Source organism: Vicugna pacos, chromosome 12 (assembly GCF_048564905.1).
Source record: "Vicugna pacos chromosome 12, VicPac4, whole genome shotgun sequence".
Lineage (NCBI taxonomy): Eukaryota > Metazoa > Chordata > Mammalia > Artiodactyla > Camelidae > Vicugna > Vicugna pacos.
The window spans coordinates 36,536,320-36,559,769 of NC_132998.1; the positions used below are offsets into that span (position 1 = coordinate 36,536,320).

The 23,450-nt window shown below is 35.6% G+C and overlaps 1 protein-coding gene across 3 annotated transcripts; it reads right to left on the reverse strand.

The window, feature by feature from the left end:
• Window positions 1-670: 670 nt before the first annotated feature.
• On the reverse strand, window positions 671-19,275 carry MRPL42 (mitochondrial ribosomal protein L42). 3 transcript variants are annotated; one of them, XM_006197901.4, is made up of 6 exons: window positions 19,171-19,275; window positions 17,392-17,555; window positions 13,158-13,218; window positions 11,410-11,494; window positions 6,280-6,443; window positions 671-841 (listed from the first exon to the last, which is right to left on the reverse strand). In XM_006197901.4, exons 2-6 carry the CDS (start codon window positions 17,459-17,461, stop codon window positions 796-798), a joined length of 426 nt encoding a protein of 141 aa, XP_006197963.1. In that variant the 5' UTR covers window positions 17,462-17,555; window positions 19,171-19,275; the 3' UTR covers window positions 671-795. The 3 variants fall into 3 exon arrangements, with proteins under 3 accessions (XP_006197963.1, XP_072829319.1, XP_072829318.1); XM_072973218.1 differs by having other exon boundaries at window positions 19,155-19,275; XM_072973217.1 differs by having other exon boundaries at window positions 19,139-19,272.
• Between the last annotated feature and the right edge of the window lie 4,175 nt (window positions 19,276-23,450).

Here is a 23,450-nt window from a genome sequence, read left to right on the forward strand (position 1 = left end):
AGACTATTAGCATTCCTGTAACACTAGTTTCGTAATATTAACATTTTAATCACAGAGTTTCATGTGTTCTGAAGCTACCATAATTTTTAAGAGAGCCAGAAAAAAAAATCTCAAAATGAAGTTTATAATATTTCTCTAGGAAAGCACATTCTTGGGTGAAAGAAAACACCCCTTGTCATAGTTACTGACACACTATAAGAAAGCTTTGGAGCCTGGCAGTTTGGATCCCGGCTCTCCCACTTGGTAGGTAGGGAAGCGTTCAAGCCACTCAGCCTTACCTGTAAAATGGGGATGATGCTCTTTCTTCAAAGGATTATTGTGAGAATTCAATAATAACGAATACAAAGGACCTAGCAGATAGTAGACACATTTAAATATAACTAGTTTAATTATTTCCTAGAGCCACAAAAAAGGAAACATTATAACATCTATTTTCTGTATGGACCTCATGAGCTTCTTTTCAAAGGCAATTTAAAAATTTCCTTCAGGAGTACCATGTACATTTTTATTAATCATATTTATACTACTAACAATATTAAGCTGATAATGTAAAAATATTTAATGATACTAGACAAATAACTCAAAAGGAAAATAAGATGAAATAGGCTACTGTAGATAACAATGTCAAATCCAGAATTACTTAATATATATAAAGAAATAAACATTCTAATATATGAAGGCATTTTATTATTATTTTACTATATAACATATTAATGGATATACCCAATTGCATTTTCTCAAACGACAAATGAGATACAGGGTAACACTTCTCTTTGATTCCCAAAAATCTCAATATCATCTGTCTTTTGGAGGATCCAGTTTTCTACGACGTCTATGATACCTTGAAAAGAAGAAAATATTTAAGATAAGATTATTTTAATAAAAGTTAACTGTTCCTGATAGAAACATCAAATTTCTATTAGCTTGCTGTTTACTGGCAATCAATAAAATCAGTAAAATCTAATATATATGTATCATATATACATAGATACATCTCAGCTAGATATTTAATAATAAGCCATATTTCCCTGCTGTGAAGATTGTTTTCTATTAGTTAAGCATTTGGAAAGTCTTTTTGCAGATTTTGACATAATTTCAATATGGTACCTAGATAACTATTTCTGTGGCCCTAAAAATCTAACTATCCTATAAAAACATGATTCAGCTTATATTGCTCAACATTTTCATTACTCAAGGCTGACTCAAAATACCTGAGATCCTGATAGCCCTAAACCTAACAAAGTCAAATTCTAAAAGATAATCAATGTCAAATAGCATTTACAGATTTCTTATCATGCATGAATGTCAATACATGCTACAATCACTAGCCAGAAGCAATCAAGCACTTGAACTTTAGGATGCCCTTATAACTTATCATCCAAACTGGGATCCTTTAAAGAATAAAAACCCACTCTATTAATAATTAACAAAGAGTTAAACTGAGACTGTTCCTGGCAAACCGAAATGTATTGGTATTGTTCTTAAATTACACAACTATTCAGTGATACCTGAAATATTTTCCACAGGTCTTAGTTCAGAATAGAATTCACCTCCTGGTTCACAAGGCAGCAACACATTCAAATGTTTCCTACTGATGGTGGTAGCTAATTTTTGATGTCTCCATGGAAAAATATTAATTTTTCAAGTAAAGTGGTACATTTACCCATTTATAGGATGCTTTATATTTCAGAAATTTAGAATTACTTTTCCGATCCTTCTTACTTTCTATCCAGACTTCTTTCAATACTTCCATCCTTCTTTCTTTCAACATAACTTTACAGTTCATGGAGCTATGTTAGCTAATTATTTTCTTTTTTAGGAGATAGTATGAAAATCAAAATCATTCATTCATTCATTTATAAATGTGTGAAGCATCCACTATGTGCCAGGCACTATTTCTAGGTGCTAAAGATTCTATAGTACACAAAACATGACAAAATCCCAACCCTCATGAAGCTTACATTCCAGTGCATTATATAGAAAAACAAGATCAACAAGTTGGCCAGGGAAACTGGACAGCCACACATACAAGAATGAAATTAGAACATTCTCTAACACCATATACAAAAATAAACTCAAAATGGATTAAAGATCTAAATTAAGACCAGATGCTATAAAACTCCCAGAGGAAAACACAGGCAGAACACTCTTTGACAAAAATCACAGCAGTATTTTTTTTGAACCAGCTTGTAGAGTAAAGGAAGTAAAAGCAAAAATAAAAAATGGGACCTAATTAAACTTAAAGCTTTTGCACAGCTAAGAATTTCATCAACAAAACAAAAAGACAACCTACAGAATAGGAGAAAATATTTGCAAATGATGCAACCGATAAGGGACTAATTTCCAAAATATACAAAAAGCTCATACACCTTAATGTCTACAAAACAAGCAACCCGATCAAAAAATGGTCAGAAGACCTAAATAGACAGTTCTCCAAAGAAGACATCCAGATGGCCAACAAGCACATGAAAAGATGCTCAACATCGCTAATTATTAGAGAAATGCAAATCAAAAGTACAATGAGGTATCACCTCACACCAGTCAGAACGTCCATCATTAAAAAGTCTACAAATGATAAATGCTGGAGAGGGTGTGGAGAAAAAGGAACCCTCCTACACTGTTGGTGGGAATATAAATTGGTGCAGCCAGTATGGAGGTTCCTTAAAAAAGTAAAAACAGACAACATATGATCCGGCAATCCCACTCCTGGGCATATATCCAGAAAAGACTATAACTCAAAAAGTCACATGCACTCCAATGTTCACAGCAGCACTATTTACAACAGCCAACACATGAAAACAAAATAAATGTCAATCGACAGGTGAATGGATAAAGAAGATGTGTCATGTACATACTATGGAAAACTACTCAGCCATAAAAAATAATAAAATAATGCCATTTGCAGCAACCATGGATGGACCTAGAGATCATCATACTAAGTGAAGTAAGCCAGAAAGAGAAAGAAAAATACCATATGATATCTCTTATATGTAGAATCTAAAAAAAGGACACAAACGAACTTACAAACAAAACATAAACAGACTCACAAACGTAGAGAACAAACTTATAGTTACCATGGGTATACTATTTGATGTTTAAGAAGTGCCCTCTGACATCTAGAAACCAACACTTGAAAATGGCTTATATTAATTCAAAATATATTATATAGATACCAAATAAATACTTGTTGAATAATTAGTCATCACATATTATTAGCTTATTAAAAATTCTGAAAGATGATGCATTACAAGGACAATGCATACAGGTAAAATTTTTCTTTATAGGTGTAAGCAAGCATCTGGAGTTCTTCTGCTGAACCTCTTATTGGGAGAGATATTGGGTTAATCAGTAAAATTTTTCTTTATAGGTGTAAGCAAGCATCTGGAGTTCTTCTGCTGAACCTCTTATTGGGAGAGATATTGGGTTAATCAATTGCATCTAAATTAAAGTTTGCTTACAATTGAAAGTGCCTAGCAATCCTGATGTGACAAGACATACCAGGAGATTAAATTAATTAGCAGGCAAAGCTAATTAGCAGTAGTAAGATTAACTAAGTAGATAAGATTAAACATAGGTGGGGTACTAGACAAAAATGTTTGAAGATAACATGCTTGGTTCTAAGACTCCCTAATGGTCTTCTTGCCTTCAGTCTTGCCCGCTTCAAGTTACAAATCTATACAGGATTTTCATAACTTCAGCAATTTGGTATGAACAAAAGATGGCAAAAAACTGCAGCAATATGAAACATGCAGGAAAGAAACAGATACTGAAAGCCATTACAGAAAAATTTCAAGGTGCAGCTTGAACTAAAATATCTGGATAATAGGACAGGAATAAAAGATAAGTGTAAGGGATATTATGAATCATGGAGAGAAATCTTACTCTAATACAGTAATGACTTAGATATGGGGCTATGAAATGGCTTATTAATTTGTTTTCACATACCCTTACTTACAAAGATAGGAAAAAACCCTGACAGCATGCATAAACAAAGTGTGTACGAAATTAGAAAGAAAACTCAAAGAAGATATAAATTAGATGCAGGAACTGAAAGACACTATGGTGGCCAAAACATGATGATAAAGAAGATGTGATAAATATATACAATGAAATATCACTCAGTCATAAAAAAGAATGAAATTCTGGCATTTGCAGCAACATAGATGGACCTAGAGAGAATTATGCTTAGTGAAATTACTCTATGTTATCACTTATACGTAGATCTAAAAAATAAAACAAATATACGTAACAAAACAGAGACTCACAGACATTGAGAACAAACTAGTGGTTACCAGAGGGAAGAAGAAAGGGGAGAGGGCTGAGATAGGGGTATGGGATTAAGGAATACAAACTACTATGTATAAAATAAATAGCAACAACAATATATTATACAGCACAGGGAAATATAGCCATTGTTTTCTAACAGCTTAAAATGGAGTATATAAGTTATAAAAATATTAAATCTCTTTGTTACATATCTGAAACTAATATACTATCGTAAATCCTGTGAATCAACTATACTTCAATAAATAGATAAAAATAAACATTATTTTACATTTTAAAAAGAAAGAAAAATACACTACAGTGGTCAAAAAAATAAGTTTTCCCTTGGGAAATTGATACAGAAATACCACTTTTATTACAGCAAGGGTATTAAGGGATGGGTTTTTTTTTAAGACAAAAGAGCTGTGTTTTGTTATAATGAATTTAAAACTTTGGACAGATAACTGGTTAGAAATATTCTAAGGACAATGACATTGGGAATAAGCCTGAGGAAATAAAAAAAAATGTGTAATGGAGCAGGATGCATGTAATTTATATAATGAATGTAATTAGAGCTCTCAGAATGAATTTCAGCAAGACACGGAGTGTAAGGTAGAGCCCTGAGGAATCTCTATTGTAACTACAGGTAAGGGAGGCAGTATCTTCTAAAGAGAAGCTAAAATAGTAAACCAAGCTCCAGGCCCATACATGTACCTGCTTTCAGAACTGATGTTTCACAGAGCCTTCAGACTCAACATAACCAACAACGGATTCATCACTCTTAAAACTGTTTCCACACTTTTATGAGTGGTACCACCATCCACTGGAACACCTCTGTCAGAAACTGAGAGATCTGCTATCTCCTCTCTCTCCCTACCCGCACCAAGTCTGGTGAACTACTGCTGTTAAAGTTCTTAAACATAGTCCTCTCTTTTACTTTCCCCCTTTCTATTCCCATTGCTGGTCCTTTCACGTAGATCTTCAACAAATTTTACCTGGACTATGATAACAATTTCATAACAGGTCCCCGCTGACTCCAATCTCGGCAATGAAAATAAAACTTAAACTACTCAGCACAACACAAAATCCCTCAAAAGATCCTTCTTACACTCCTTCCTCATATTCTGGGTCCCATCCAAGTTGAACTACTTGCAGTTTCCCCAGCATGCTCTATGACACGCTGTCCTCTGCCTGTGAACCCTCTTCCCCATTCCCCATGGCTAACTCCTAACTATCCTTCAAACCTCAATAACTTGATTTTGTTTATTTACTCTATCTTCCCTCCTTAACTAGAAACCACTTACAAATAAGGGCTGTGTTTTTGATCACCCAGCACTAGAGCAGCTCAATGACTGCATATTCATTCATTCCATAAGCATGTCCTATTATATAAGTGGCAGCCCAGTGCTAGCTACTGAATAAAAACAAAGTTTGCTCAAACAAACAGAAAGGAATAAAAACAGCCACCCCTTAGTTTTGGTAGGGAATAAGATGTATATGAAAGAAAGAAGAATCAAAAGAAGGAAACTATTTAAAGTCAGAGTCAGATAAGAGGTAAGAATCAATGTGAGTGCTTGGATACCGAGGGGCAACTATACTTTTTAAAGGAACTAAGAATAATGTAAACTGCCCAATCATTTGCTGTACCCCAATTTTTCTTTTGCAATAACTCAAAATCTGTTAAATAAGTGGATAGAGGGCCGAGGACAAAATCAACTATTTATTGGGAAGATGAATAAAAAAATACACAAAATGACTATATCAAAGAATGGAAAAAATTTTAAGAACTCTTCAAAACTTCACTGAAAGCTTCTGCACTGAAACAAAGAGAAAAAGAAGTACTATTTTGTTTTAGCTACAGCTTATGTAGATTTAAAAATACAATTTAGTAAGTGATCATACCGGGTGTTAATTCCTCCATGCAGAGAACAACCTCAGAAGTTTGTTAACAGAAGTAAAGTTATGTATTCCCTTAGTGTGTCTCATGGGAGTTGAAGAAAAGAAAATTGAACTTACTGTCCATGAGGATACCAGCGGTGCTTAGTAGTAAAGAACATTTTGCTAAGTTGTTCTATCATGGGTCCTTGCTCAAAGTGTTCACCTTTTTCTTCTAATCTAGTTTTTAGCACTTGATCATGTGTTTCTTCATTATTATGCACAGGATCTGGCCGAGGGATAGGCTACAAAATGATCAGCAATGAACAACATCAAAACTTAGAAATGTAAACCAGCATTTGACTGACTTTACAATAAAATAATTACCACTCAGTAATTCATCACAGTATCTCAGGTGCGTAATTAAGTTATCAGAACAGAATTTCACTTAGTTGCATTATTTCCTAAAGAATCAGAAATATTTTTCTTCTCATATCAAGTTTTGAGTTTTCTTTCCAATAGTAAAGTTCTTATTTAAAAGTTATTTTTCCCCAATAATCAAATATTTATTACTTTAGTTTATGTTTCTCAAAACCATTATTATGCTCATTATTATTTTTTAACTTAAAAGTTTAGTCTCTATCTTGCATATCACTAAAGTGAGATATAATGAAACACCTTTCATTGAAAATGACATTTCTTATACTCAAAGGAAGCAGGAAAATTTTTGGTGTTTTCATTTTAAGTGACTAAAATGTCATCAAATGATGTTTATGGTAATTCGAGTAGTTTTTACCCCCAAAGACATTAATTACTAAAAATCTCATCTCCTCCTGACAAATATGAGTGATATAGCATATGCCAATCAGCAACAATGGCTAACTAAAGCCCTTAAAAATCAGTGCCTTGGAAAATCAAGTTATCTATATTTTAAATATTAAGTGATAACATATGTAACAAAAGATTGTAACATAGCCTTGCTTTACAAATATCATATACACGCATTACAATACAATGAAAATATGAATTTACAATCAGAAAGGAAACAATTCAAACATAGATGTCTTCTTTACACTTCACATACTATTAATGACAACTACTACATTCTACCACTGTATTAAATGTTACAGCATATATTTATTTAGCTTATGTATATGAAAAAAGAAGACCTCCTTAAAAGGCAACATATAAGTGAATGATGGTAGCACAACTGACTAAGTACTACAGAAACGCAAAGTAACAAAGATGTTATTGAGAAGTAGAACAGGAGCCAAGTCAGAGCTTTGTTACAGAGCACAGAATGAATTCTAGAAGGAATAACAAATATTTTAAGTAGGTAAGGATACACAATAAAAGAGGTAATCTTAAAAAATGGATCTTTAGAGACCAGATTATGAAAGGCCTTCAAAGTCAGATTCAGAGGTAACAATTTGACATAAGCAGAAATAAGAAACCACTTCCTTAGTGTGGGAGAGAATAAGGAGAAAGTATAATGAAGAGGTTAAGAACTTGGGCTTTGGTCGCTAACTCTGCTACTTACTAGCTCTGTGACCTTGGACAAGTTATTTAAGCTCTTACTTTCCTTTTCTGTAAAATCTGCGAAATAATACCTAATAAGGGTTTAATGAAGATTAACTGAAATAATAATATACAGCATGCTTAGTTGTCCCTTGTATGCTAGAGTTCAATAATGGTAGGTAGCTATTAACATTTTTTTAAGGCCTCAAGCAGGAAAAAACTGATAAAAACTTATTTAAAGAAAAAGTGCTCCTTAGATATTTAATTTTATAAGATCATCTCTTACATGTAAAGTGAAATATTTAAGTGTCTTTTTGCAAGCTACTATCAGATCCTGAGGGACACTAGCAAACACAAGATTCTGTCTTTCAGGTTATCATACTTGTTGCTAAAGATCAAATGTTTTAATTATTATTAAAAAGTTAAGTTATTTTCAAGTGTTAACAAATGTCTATTGTCTCTCTTACAATTCCCAAGCAGGCTCAATTCTAATACATCAAAAATTCTTTCTGCTTTGTATGGTTAAAACCATCTTCTTTTCTAGGCACATAGATAGAAGACATTGGAATTAATGGGTTCTTTGCAGTCTAAACCAAAAGCCTCTGCAGACTCAGAGTTGATTTTTAGGTAGTATTTGATCTCCTTGATCAAATTTCAAAGAAAATATACATGAATATTTCAGTAAAAAGGAAAAGCTAAAATAAAACTGAACGTCAACTTTAAAAATCATTCAGAACTGTCAACCTGAATTTCTCGTTAAGAATATTCAAATTTTGACTTTTGAAATTTTCCACTAAACCAACCACTAAAAAGAACTGCCTAGAACTTACATCTTAATTTTTCGAAGTCATTATACATTTTTTGGGGGCCCCTGGTTTAACATCTTTATTTTCCTAAACTAGAAATCCTAAATTCTAGGGAAATATTTTTAGTATTTTAGTTTTAATAAAACATGTACCTGCCAGAAGCAGAAAGAAGGATCTTTTTACCTGGATCCATGGAAAATAATCAACAGGCTCTAGACTCAAAGGTGAATTACCAGAAAACCAAAGATGCAAATCATCTTAACTTTCCTAAAGCCAGTGTCGCTAGGTATTTCTACATGTGACCAGAATCTTTGTAGGCAATATGCTTTCCAGGGCCTAGAAAATCAAAGGGTCCACTAGAGTTGCAGCTATTTCCTTGAGAAAAGAAAAAAATCAAATCTAAATTTTAATTCATGTTTGAATATAATCATTTAATGCTAAGGTACTATCTTCACGAAATTTATAAATCTGGATTCAAAAAGAACATATTCTAACAGTAACATGTTTTCAGGAATGTTTCTTATAAAGCCCAATCTACAATTTATTACTTGCGAAACAAAAAAATCCATGCTTCTCCATGTAAACATGTCTTAGCATTAAGCATGAAGAGACAGCACTAAATTTATTCATTTAATCAATATTTATTATGTATTTACCAAGTATAGGTGTTATTCCAGGCACTGAAGATGCAGCGGGGAACAAAACACATGAGTCCCTGTCCTCATGAAGTTTACATTTTAATGGAGGAAGACAGACAGAAAAGCAAGAAAATATCCAGTGTGCCAGAAATGATAAATGCTACTGAAAAAAGTAAAGCAAAGAAGGACAATAGGGAGTCCAGGGGCAAGGGTTCTACTTTAAATGCAGTTGCCAAGGAAGGCCTCTCTAGGTAACAAATAAGATCTAAAGGAAAGGGAATAAATTATGAGGATTTTTGGGTAGGAAAGCATTCCAGGCAGAGGAAGCAGTAACTGCTAAGGCCCTGAAGCAGGAGCTTCCTAACATACCTACTTAACAGGAGACCAGTGTGGCAGCAGTGGAGTGATTACGTGTAAACTGACAGGAGTGATCTTCTAGATTAGAGAGAGGAATACTGAGGCTTGGGAGAGGAGACAACTACTCCTCAAAGGGAGTGCAACAAAAAAGAGGAGGCAGAGAGATGGGCAGGTATGCAAGGGAGTGATTTTAATGATGATCATGGGATCTATGCTAGCTAAGAAGAATGTATGAGCTATACAGGGACTGAAAAAGTAATTCCATCAATTGATGCAGGTCTTAATAATATGAGGATGAATAATTCTTGGAGGTGGAAAACAAGCAGGAGTTGGTAGTAAGCTAGCGGAATTCTAAAAAATCTATATTGGGAGGAAGGAGGAGAATTTATTTGTGACTGAAACATCTCTAGGGTATAAACATGGGAGTGGGGACTGAGATAGAAAAGATCAAGAAGTGAGAGGCTGGGGTGGTAGAGAGATCATTTACATGGACAAAGAATTAGAATAGAAACAGTGTTGGAGAGTGTAACAGTAGATCTAAAATCTTCAAGGAAGAGTGAAGACATTCGGGGAGGTGGGGGGGAGGGTAAGGAGAAGTGAACTGTGGGATGACAGGTGACAGACCAAAAAAAAAAAAAAGATAAGTAGATGGTATAGTTTAAAGATGCAAACTGCAAAGCCAGAAATTGTAGAAAATGTTAGGGAGAAGAAAAGATGATCTGGATATGATAGTGAGGAGCCGCAGGGACACCTATTTCACCTCTAGGCTCGGTAGTAAAAAGATTTAGGAGAGAAAACCACAACCACTTAAGAGTGCTGGGGAAGCAGTGGCACCACAGTCAGGTTTCTGTTGGAACCAGCAAGTGAAGGCAACACTCTGGAAGAGGTTAAGGTTATGAGAGATTTTAATGATGATAGTAAGTGGTAAAAGTAACCATAAATATAACACAAGATAATGGAAGAATGCATCCTACAGTATGAGCTGGAGGGTTTACAGGCCAAAAGACAAGGACTTATGCCTATTTTCCACACACTGCCCAAAGAAATGAAACAAAAAAGGTATTGGATTATTGCCTATATATAGCTAGAATACAAAGCAGGCAGACAAAATGGTAAACGCAGGAAAATATCATTAATTTATTTTGTCAAATCAACCAGTACTCTGGCCCTAATAACGGCTTTTAAAAATAGGTACCACTACATGCATCATGTGATGAATTATCTTCTCCTCAAAAAGCAAATCAAACATTACCAAATATAGTAGAAGAAGGCTTAAAGAACTAGAAGAAAGCAATTCAAATATAAAATAATAAAAAGACTTGGGTCAAGTGAAATAAAATGTATTAAAAACAAAAACAAAACCTCATCTATTTAGTGTCTGGCTCTTGAAGAAACGCAGAAAAAATTAAACAAGACTACTTAAAATTTATGCCCAAGTTGGCCCATTAGAAAAACTAATTAAAATAGAAGAAATTCACCAAACAATAAAACAATGACCAGAACCAATACGAAAGTTATGAAACAGCACTCTAAAATGTAAGTTTTTCATAGTTTATTAGATTGCAATATATAGTATGGGACAATTTTTAAACAATTTATACTAAGTGTGTTTGATCCCTAGTCAGAAATCTACAAAATTTTATTGACACAACATTGTAAAAAGATTATAAATCAATAAAAAATGTTAAAAAAAAGAAAAAAGAAATCTACAAAATTTTAGACCAGAAGACTGATGCCATAATTGTGTTTACATGGTTCACTGGATGTACTGAAAAAAGGCTTTAAAGAAAATGAAAAGAAATAAGAGAAAAACCAAAACAGTAAAATAAAAAAGCCAAAAGAAGATCTAAACTAAAGAAAGTCAAACAATTCTCTTCTCTTTGGATACTGTAAAGAAGTGCAAACATTTCTAACAGCAAATTAAAAATTGTAAGAGATTTTCTAATACATACTTTTGTGTGTTCATATGGAATGTCCACAGAAGGGTGATAGCATACTATTGTCTTGCCATCAGATGTCAAAGCAAGCTCTACTTTGCTTTAAAAAAGAAAAAAGAATGGTTTACAAACATAGTTATACTGTATTCAAAGCAGAATGATTATTAGAGCTAAAATTTATTAATCATGAATCCCTGAAGAATAAACGCCATGCCACTAGACTGGTAAATCTGGTACCCGTTATCATAGAAGAAACTCAGACTATGCCACAAAATATGTTAGCTTAACTACTACAACAAACCCTTAATGCATTATTCACTATTTCATCCAAATTATTCCTCAAATTTTTGTTTTTCATCTATCCAAATGTTTGGAAGAGATCTTCATGTTCACTCATCTATTAATAGAACTTCTTTTCCTTATCTAAAAGATACATCCAAAAAGCTGAAAAGAGATTACATGGTTGAATTATTAAAGTTGAAGATCAGAGAAATACCTACTCTTCCAGGTAAAGGATCACCTGAATTTCTAGTCATAAAGATTGTAGCTGAGCAGTTTTTCTAGATAAGCATTTCTCCAAGCACCTTTGGCAGAACAGTACGACTATAAGAGGTCTCCCTTAAAAAGGGTTCTGTGGTCAAATAAATTTGGGAATAAGTGAATAGTATCCCTTCCCACCATTAATAGCCCTCAGAAGAACAAAATTTGGGCAGTACTCCTCCAAGCATCTTCAGAAATGCCCTGGCTGGATCCCATTCTTTTAGGTACCAACTAACCAAGCCTGTTTTTCAAAGACCTTGACAAATACTGTTGTACTTAGATCAATACACATTCTAAGGAGCACGATTTTCAGCTTTTATTAAACTTATGTGTACAGATGTCTATAAATTTTAATTTTTAGGATTTCAACATCAACCTGTTTGAACCAGACTAGCAATTAAGCAATAAGGTATATTTTAGCAAAACAGGGTAAGGTATGAGATGGAACACTGTAACATGGCTACAATGAACATTTAATCTATCAAAGGGTTTCTAATGAAGGATGGGGTTTTACATAATGCAAAACACGAATGAGACTCAATCTTTGCAGGTTCAAAAAGTATTGCTATTACCTAGTCTAATTCCATCACTATCTTAGTACTTACTGAATATACAACAAAAACTCAAATTAAAACTGGTAAGAAGAGGGAAGAAAATATACTTTTATTAAAATTTACAATAAAAACAATGTAGCTTAAGAAAATATGTTATCATTTCTGCACATAAGACTCTGCTATAGAGATAAAGGACAACATCTCATTCATATGTTGTTTCTAGTTCTTAGCATAACGGCTAGAATTGAATAAGTACTAAATAGACTGTGACCGAATAAAATACTTATAATTTAGGATTATTCAGTGTCAACAAAAGATAAGATAAACAACTGCTTAAGCTAACAGATATGATCCTAAGAGAAAAGTATAAAAACTAGTTAACTTTTCCAAAAAGCTAAAGAACGCTTCAGGAAGTAAATATAGCATTTCTAACAGCATGTCTGTCCTATAACAAATGAAGTATTCACTGAAACATAATGATAATGATTTTTATTTAAAACATTTATAAGCCCAGACACTGGGTAAATAAGTTCACTGAAATAATTTTTAAAAACAAAATTAAAGAAAGAATCATCAGAAAAGAAAGCAGAAAATACCAAAACAAGAAAATTAAACCATTTCAGATTAAGCAAACAGACTTTTTTTTTTCAATTGAACTTCAATACATACCAATTATAGTCATCTGGAAGACAATACGTAGATTTATGATAAACACAATACAAGGCTCCATCTGCAAAAACCCCAAATAGTAAGACGGATTTAGTTAATTTAAGCATATGTTCTCACATAAATGTAATGTTAATTTCACTCATTCAACCAATATTTACCATATTTACTATGAAACAGGGCTATAGTAGGGGCTAGGGATTCAACAAGATCCAGCCCCTGCCCTCAAAAAGGGTGCAAGTCCAGTGACAGACAGACAAGTAAACAAACAATTCCAATATAAAGATAAGTCTTGTTAGGAGGGGTAAGCATTGGGAGTGACAGGGGCACAGGGACTGATTACAAAACAGGATTGTGCAAGTTCAAGAATGCCTTTCCAGTGAAGATAACACTTCAGGTGTTCTGAAAGATGAAGGAATGAGTTGGAGTTGGTAGGGGATGAGTACAGTGTTCCTTGCAGAGGGAATAAAAAGTACCAAGGAAAAGGGGAAAGAAAGAACATGAAGTATTTGAGTATTCTAAAAACTTCAGTGTGATTGGAGTGCATAACTCATTAAGGGAGAGTGTTAAGTGATGAAATACAAAATAAACTGTTTAAAATTAACTTTTCTTAATCAAAATGCTGACAATTCAAAATATATTTTCCTTTTTTAGAAAATCTGCAAATTCAAGAGCCATGATTACTTTTTTAAAAGGTTCCCCTCTGTTCAGAGAAATGGTATTCTTTTAAATATAAAGAAAACATGTATAGTTTAAAAAAAATTCTGAATATATCTTGGTTAAAGCCAAGGATCGGCATCTCCAACTGAGCCTCTTGCTCCTCAGTATGGAATGCCATCCCCACTCTGTTCAAATACCACTTATCTTTCGAAAGTCAAATGCTACTCTTCTGTGAAATCCTTTTTCCCCTCTCTGCCCATCACGGAATTGTCTATGTTATATGTCTCATAACCAACACTTCATACGACATTATTATACAATTTTTGTGGCCCTTTTTTTCCTGCATTAAGTTATTTATATGTATCAAAATGTCTAAAAAAAGATCTGTTTTCCTTCTCTGTATACCTCTCCTTTCTCCAAGGATTGCATATACTTAGAGGTCTAAATATAAACCCTTACTCCAATGCACTAAAAGGTACCTTAACAAAATTCACTATTATTAATAAAAGATTACTCAGCAAAATGTCAACCCTAAAATGTGATTGATGTGAAGATAACAAAACACAAAGAATTAGAAATATAACCTCATCTTCCAGAAGACTTATTAATTTTCAATTATCTGTGTTAATACAGAGGAGTATTAAGAAAAATCAGAGAGTAATATAAAAAGCATTTACACATATTTTATTTTCTTGTTTGACATTTTAAGGATCTTCTTAATTATGGATGGATTAATATTAAGTCTATATTCTCTGAATATAAACCAGCTAGGTGATGTACATGTTAGCTGAAAGAAACAGGGCTGGGTGGCAGAGACAGGACAGAAATTTAGTGGTCTTAACTGGGCAGGAGGGAAAACTCAAGACAACAGTATTTTAGTTCAACAAGAAACTCTAAAATTTCTACCCTCATGACATACATCACATTCTACTTCATATTCCAGGTATTATTTCCATAGATGTCTGTTTCAACTACAAGTCTAAGTAAGTTCCTTAGTCACATCTTGCTCATTACTGTATCCCCTACAGAGGTTATCATTAAAAAAAAGATTGCCAAACTACCTCTAAAATGTTAATTTCAGTATAATACTTGAAAAACTCATCTGACATATAACTAAGAGAAAAATTCTAGATATGGTTAAGTATACTTAACACATAATAAGGCGTGATGCCAAAGTTAGAATCATCAATCCAAAGTAACTTAGTGTGCCAAAAAGAATTTTAATGAGTTAGCTCTCCATATCTTACAGGGTTTTGTTTATATATATATGTGTGTGTACACACACACACACGTTTAATTGCATTATGATATGATCTACAAAAGCTGATAGTTCACTTCATTTTCAAATGTTCAATATTTGAAATTACTACAAGAAAGGCAGTACAGCAGAAAGTATACTGGGGAGACACAAGTTTTGATCATAGCTCTAATTTCCCAGATATGCAGCACTGGGTAAGTTTCTGATGGGCAGAGAACTCAAGTTCCTTCACCTTCAGAAAGAGAATAATACCATGTGATAGGTAAGCTACTGTAAAATGCAAAGTTGTAAAGATCAAATGACTTAATGAGCTTAAAAGCTGTGAAATTCCCATGTTGCCTGTATGCTTCAGAAGGTTTTAAATGTTCCTTCTGGAACATAGGAAGGCCGTTTTATTTGTGCTCACTGAACTTTCTAATTACAGTTTTGCTTTGCCTCTAATCTTAATGTCCTTCCTTCTCATATAAAATATCAATAATAATAGTAATAATAGTTTACCTTCAATAGTAATAGTAGAAATTGTGTATAACAAGGGGCTTAAGGATGCAAGAAGTTAGGTAGTCACTGATTATTAGAATGATTGAGTAATAACAGAATAATTTTCTGGGGTAACTCAAATTAATTTTTCACTAATTATTTTCACAACTCCAATCCACTGAGATCCAATAAGCATTTATTTATCACTCATCATGTATGAGAGGCACCAAGGAAACTAAAATAAATTAGACAAATTTACAATTGAGTTGGTAAAGTATACATAGACAATTTTAACTTATCCAGGGGCAGATTAACTCGTTTTCAGATTAACCTGAGTTAGGACAAACTGCTGTTTCAGGACATGAACTAGGTAAAAACTAATTAGGTCTGACTTCTCATCAGCCTTGGGGCTGAGTTCCTATCAGGGCAAAGGGGAGGCTAAGCAAGAGAGATCTCTCTCCTAAATCTCAACAACGAAAATGCTCCTAGGTAATCAAGAGCTGACTCTCGTTTTGTTTTGTTCTATGATTTCAGTGTATACTAAAGTATACACTAATATATAAAGTCTCACCAATCTCCTCCTCTGTTTACTTAATTATACTACTTTTTACCCTAGTTTTCAACCAACTCTTTCCCCCTTAACTCAGTAAACAAATGTTCAATTACAAATGGTAGTAAATAGGAAACATGAAGGAGGAGACTGAGGTCAGGCAGTGGTATGTAAAAATCAGTTGACTAGCTAGCTAAACATGAAGAAGCAAACCTATTGTAGCCTTCTAACCTGTCTGCTTTAGAAATGGGAGAATGCAGTTCACAGACAGAAAAAGAAATGTGAAATTTGATTGGGAAATAAGATTTTAATAGTCTGCTTATTTATATGGTCAATATTTTGACTATCAAACATGTATGATCAATGTTTCGAAGAAAATATTAGACTATATACATTTCTTTGAAAAGAAAGAAATTATATTTTTTAAAAAATGGCTAGGTACATAGAAAAAACACAAAGAGAATACACCCAAATATTAACAATGATTATCTAAGATGGAATTGTAAATTTGTCCTTTATTTGCTGATTTTTAGGAACTAAAAATTAAATTATGTGAAAACATAATAAATATAAGTTACTCAAACCAGAAAAAGTTCCTCTTTATCAATCCCTCACTTGCCCTCAGCTAAATTCCACTTATGGTCTACACAGATAACCTATTTGGCCCATATCTTTTACTCTGCATTTATATATGTACACATACACACACATATGGTAGGTCATCTTTCAAATGCACAAGATCATAACAGCTGTATCATACTTATAGTAAAGATGTACCATAATTTATCCATCTCCCTTTTGATAGACGTCTAGGCTTTCTCTGCCTTTTCCATTATTGCAAGCACTCCTGCTAACAATATAACCAAATGGCTTAAGTTTTCTACAATTAGCACATATTTCTATAACATCTGAAGGAGACTGATGGATTGACTGATATATGTATGCATAGGGAGGTACTGGGGATTGAACTCAGGACCTTGCGCGCACTCTATCACTGAAGTATACCCACCCCTGCTGAATAAGTTTAACTTTTTAAACATTAAACTCAGGGTGGGGGATGAGGAGGGATAAATTAGGAGTTTGGGATTAGCAGATACAAACCACTCTATACAAAACAGATAAACAACAGGGTCCTACTGTATAACACAGAGAACTATATTCAGTAGCTTGTAATAACCTATAATGAAATAGAATATGAAAAATGTATACTTATAATCGAATCATTATGCTGTACACTAGAAACTAACACAACATTGTAAATCAACTATACTCCAATTAAAAAAAAAACTCACTTTGAATTGGAAATAGATGTTTAAAGACAGTTCTGTATGATATTGCCCGTTTTACTGCTGCTAATGCCATGGTGAATCAAGATGCTTATCAGGTGGTACGAAATAAGATGACTTGATAAGAAACTGCTCTTAAAATCTGCTTCTAGGCGCACCTTTTCTCATCCCTGCGTAAGAGATAAAGAAAAATCAGTGCTACCTATGGTAAATAAAGTGATACATTGTACACTACAAAATCGGTCAGTACCTATAACTACAGTCGCCTAATGCAAAATTTTAAACAGCTTTCAACTTCCGCACAATACAGGGCAAAAAGCAACATCATCAAAACATAAAATCAGAAAAAGCAGTATCATCAAAACATAAAATCAGAAACCCCAGAACTATGCCCATTACCATTTTTCTTAAATGCAAACTTTTCAGCACCGCATGTAGTTCTTTCCATTCGTGAGTGCTCAGCAAATGTGTAATTACTCTCAGAAATAGTCACTCACAAATGCTACACAGAGCATTTTCCTTCATAAAGTTAATGTGTCTGTGTCCAACCTTCAGGTATTGTACACAAGATCTTATTATATCTCTTAAAGTGGTATTCTGTTTCTGATTAAATGAAATATTAAACAAGAACGCCTATCCTTAGCTTATTAAATACTGATTTAGAGGAACAAATATAAACACCCTAAAGTCCTAAATAAAATTTCACCCTCTTGTATGAGTCTTAATTTTCCAAGGTGCTTTCACTACTATGTCATTTTACTCTCATATTAATCATGAGGTACCTTTATTTTGATTCATGAAGAAACTAAAGTACAAAATTGAAATAATTTGCTTCCAAGAACTTTATAGTCAATTATTTACAAACTGGGAAAGTTTGGGCAAGTCACTAAACGACCCTCAGTTCCTTCCATTCCACGGTAAAATGGGGGAAAACAACCACAACCTCCAGGGCTGTTGTTAATAAATGACATACATCACTTGTTTCTAACTGGCCTCGATGACTACTCCCCACTCCCCTCTCCAGCATTAGCGATAAAATCCTATTTCATGAGTCTTATTTGCTGAACTAGGCAGGCTGGTTCCTTGCCCTGACAGTACATTAGCACTGTCATCTCTGAGTTCCTACGGTGTGCTTTTTACAGTTTACAACCCGTTTTTCCTATACATTATGTGCTCTTTCACAATCCTCTTAAGTAAACATCTCCATTTGAAACATTAAGAACCGAGGCTCAGTGAGGTCAAACGGTTTACCACCCTTTAAACCGCTGCTTAGTAAGTGGCATGGGGGAGACGCAAACCCACGTCTTCTGACCACAAAACGAGGAACAAAACATTTTGGAGGACATCAGGTGCCCTCTACCCGAGGCCCAGGGGTCAAATTATTCATCCCAGAGAGAGAAATTCAGAGCGTAAATCCCTCGGCCCGAAATTCAACCCTGAAGCAAAAGCTGCGGAGAGCCTTGGAGGAACCGAGGTTTGAGTAACAGCCTACCAGGAAGAGCACCCAGGGTCAAAATCAAAAGATTTAGACCTAGAGAAGTCCCTGAGGACTGGCCGAGACACGAAGGGAGCCCCACAGGAAGCCGGCGGCCGCACGCCGGACCTTCGGCAGGACGGACCGAATCTGGTGATGCCAGAGGCTTTATCCTGCCGCGAACAACAGGCCGGAGACAACGACACCTGCCGATGAACTTTCTGGGCCTGCCCAGCTTCTAGGGACTTTTAGACGGGAGAAGGAGAGGGCGGCGGTTACCTTCACAGTGGCTCACCTTCACAGTGGCTCACCTTCACAGTGGCTCACCGCGAGCCCGCCATCTTGCTTCAATCCGGGTCCTAGGAGACACCCCTCCACGCGCCTCCCCAGCCCGCGGGGCACTCTGGGAAATGCAGTCTCCGCCGGAAAGAGCCCTGGGTGCCCCAGGACGGCGGGGATCCACCCATCGTGCTCCCGCGTTTAGCTGCCTCCAGCTTGCCTGCGACTTTACCAGCGTTACCAAAAAAAAAAAAAAAAAAAAAAAAAAATCACTACCACCCACAAATACCCTTAAAAAACAAAAGCACTATTTTTTTTATTTATACTAAATAATTAGAGGAACTTGAGATCCCTCTTTGGATGAGTTGTTTTCCTAGGAGAAAAGGCATTTCAGCGAAGCACTGAAGTGGGTGGGGTTGGAGTTGATATATGAAATGTGAAAGCTTGAAAACCCAGCCCCGTATTCTGAGAACTGTGCTGGTTATTCATTATAGGAGGAAGACATGTGCAGAATTCTTGACCTTGTCTTATAGCTTAGAGGGAAGAAAAGGCCTCTAGGCCTTCGCACTTTCTGTTCTCGTAGCCAGGAATGCTCTTCTCTCACCTCTTCTCATTACCATTGCCTTACTTCATACAGGTTTTGCTACAATCTTATCTTAGAGAGGACCAAATCATTAAAATAGCCTTACCCGCCCTTATCCCATTGCCTTCCTTCATTTTTTCATAACATTTACCATTATATGATATTACACTGTCATTTATTTCCTCATTTAATGTCTGTCACTTATGCCAGAGTACCAGATCCATTAAGGCAGGGAGGGACAGGTATCTATTTTGTTCTACACTGTGTACAAATCCAACATCTATAACTGTGCTTGGCTTCATTGTGGGCCTCCAATATTAGTTGAATGAATAAGACAATTAAATAACATGGCAAGTATTCAAGATAGTAGATGACTGACTGCTAAACAGCAATTTAGCTTGAATTCTTTTCCCCCATGATTTGCAAAATTTCAGCTTTATGTACATTTTTCTGAAAAGGATTCATAGCTTTTATCATGAAATCAAGATGGTTGATAAACATCTTAAAAAGTTAAGGGCCATAGGTTCCTTAAAAAACTAAAAATAGACAACATATGATCCAGCAATCCTACTCCTGGGCATAAATCCAGAGAAAACTATAATTCAAAAAGACACATGCACCCCAATGTTCATAGCAGCACTATTTACAATAGCCAAGACATGGAAACAACCCAGATGTCCATGGACAGATGACTGGATAAGGAAGAAGTGGCATATATATACACAATGGAATACTACTCAGCCATAAAAAATAATAAAATAATGCCATTTGCAGCAGCATGGATGGACTCGGAGATCATCATACTAAGTGAAGTAAGCCAGAAAGAGAAAGAAAAATACCATATGCTATCACTTATATGTGAAATTAAAAAAAGAAAAGACAAAAATGAACTTATTTACAAAACAGAAATAGACTCACAGACATAGAAAACAAACTTATGGTTACAAGGGGGTCAAGGGGGTGGGAAGGGATAAATTGGGAATTCAAAAATTGCACCACTTGGGGAGTGATGGAAATGTTAGTTATCTTGAAAAAAAGATTATATATGTGTTAAAAAAGTGAAGGGTCATAGTCCTGAAGTGATTAATATTGAAAATAAATGAACGTAAGTTCACAATGAAGAGAAATAAATGTGGGCTGTTGTGGTGTCTCTCCTTACTTCCCACAGAATATCAGCCTGGTTCCACTGCTAATCTGTGTTCCTTGAGGACCCATCTCTGTCCTTTTGAATCTTGTCCATCCTTCATCTTTCTGGGCTATGCTATATGAAGAGACAGAGAGGAGGAACAGATTTAAATGAACAATCAACTGAACTTGTTGGACATTTACTGTGCAAAGCGGAAGAGGGGCAGAGCAAAGGTGGTTCCTTTCAGGACACGTCTTGACGGCTGTGAGCAGAGTGGGGACTACGGACCAACAGGGAGACTCACTTTGTGGGGCCAGGAAAGGTTCACAAAGCTGAGACAGAAAAGAAACCAACCATGTGCATGGGAAATAGAGTAGAGACAGCTCTAGGCTGAGGGAACAACTTACAAATTAAAAGGGGGTGGAAATAGCTTAACATATGTGGGAGTGTGGTGTGGAGTTTAAGAGGCAGGTCATTTTGGGCTTTGTAGGCCTTGGTGGTAATAACATGGAATTAGGACTCAGACCCATTTGTATAGATGTTATTCGAAACGCAGTAGGGCATCACTGAGGGTATTTAACACAAAAGAAGTGACATGATATGATGGGTTTTTTGTTTTTTTTAAAGATTACTCTGGCTGTCCTGTGAGGAGCAGTTTGGAGAGAGGCAGGACTGCAAGCAAGTCTAACGAGACTATCGCTGCTTGGCAGTCAAGTTAAGAGATGAAGATGATGTGATGGAGGGTGGCAACAGTGGAGATGGAAAGAAAAGAAAGGGGTCCAGATATACTGTGAAAGTAGAAATGATGACTGAACTTGCTGATGGATTGATTGGAGGTGGAAATTGAGAAAGTGGAAAGACACTTCAGGTGGCACCTTGATGACTAGCTTGAACGTGGGTGGTTCATGAGATAGGAAAGACTGCAAGACGAGCAGATTTGGGGGATCTGACGAGGGTGGAAACAGAGAATTCTATTTGGGAGTTGTTGAGTATGAGATACTGCTGAGATAGCCAAGTAGAGATATGAAATGAGACAGGTGGTTAGACAAATGTGTCTGGAGAATAGCAGTTAGGCTGGACGTGGACTGAAAGCCATGGGAATGTTGAGTGCACATAAGGAGAGAGTGTAGAAAAAAAGGAAAAGGACTCAGAACCTGCAGAATTTCAACATTTAGCGGTTCTCTGGAGGACGGCCAGCAAGGGGTCCTCAGAAGTGGCAGGGAGAGAGGTGGTATGAAAACCAAGAGACCACGATGTGAGAGTAGCTAAGAGAGGCATGTCCAGAAGAGTTTCATAATTTTGGAGTTCAATGCCAGCAAGTTTAAAACTGTAATTTCCAAAAATACAAACTTGAAATACAGGTAAATAACTTACATTGTCCTACATAAAAGCAGTTTAACTTTATGCTAGGGAAATGACAAAACAGACAAAATTGTATCTCTTTCCCTCCTCTCTTTCTTTCTCTCCCTTCCTTTTTCCTCTCTTTTCCTTTCTCCCTCTCTTTCTTTCTTTCTCCTTTTTCTCTCTCCTTTTCTTTTCTTTCTTTCTTTTTTTTTTTTTAGCAGCCTGTCTTTGCTCTCATGCGTGCCCATCTGCTCTGCCTTGGTCTAAGGAGCCTGCAGCAGTCTGGCTGTGTTAAGTGACTGGGTGGCTATGCCTATAATTGGGTAGCTGGTGGGGGAACTATTAATAAACTCAAATTACTACTGGCTTAGAACTGCGATCTCCAATCAGCTTTATTAGTAATGAAAACAATGTTTTGATCTCCATGTCTTTCAACTGGTTATAATTTCAGGAGCGGAAATTGGATGCTATTTATTGGCCTGCTCAAAATCCAACTATCTAGAATAGTGAACACTTGGACCAGCTTTAACCCCAGCAATCTGCCTGTAATATCTAACACTTGGACCAGGAGAATTAGAACAGACAGGAGGAAAGACATGGGTATTGGGTCAAAAGGAGTTAGAAAAACAGGAACAAGAAAGTATAAGTTGAGGTTGCTCTTGCAACCACTTTGTTTTCTTGAGCAGATCAGATAATATGGGACTGTGTGGCTCTCAAGCTCTGGACCCATCAGTGGTGCCTGGGGAGCTGGTTAATAACCCAGATGCATGGGGCCATGATACTCTCAGAGATCTTGGATGGGGCTCCTGTGCCCATATGTTTAAACAGCCTCTAAGGTGATTAGCACTCCAAAATTTGAAAACCTCTGCTCCAGAGTATATCGGATCCAGGCTGTTGTACTCAGAAGTCAAACAAAGTTTTCAAAACATTGCTAATCATACTGGTAGAAGGTGGGCAGTTCTCTGCAGAAAGCAAGAGACACAAGTGAGAAGCACATGAAAAGTCAATAGAACTGGAGAGAGACAGGTGATGGAAGGGAACAGGAAAGGTGATGGGAGTGTACTGAAAAGAAGTTTGGGCAGGGCACACCAGGTGGGAAGAAATAAGGAAACAGTTTAGGCTGGACAGGCTGAGTAAGCTCACAGGTGGAGTAACACAACAACTGGAGCCCAAGGACACAGAATACAAATAGTTTTCTTGGGAACCTGAAAGAGTGACCCACAGAGGCATGGGAAAGAGTCTTGCTTCTTCTGAGTTCC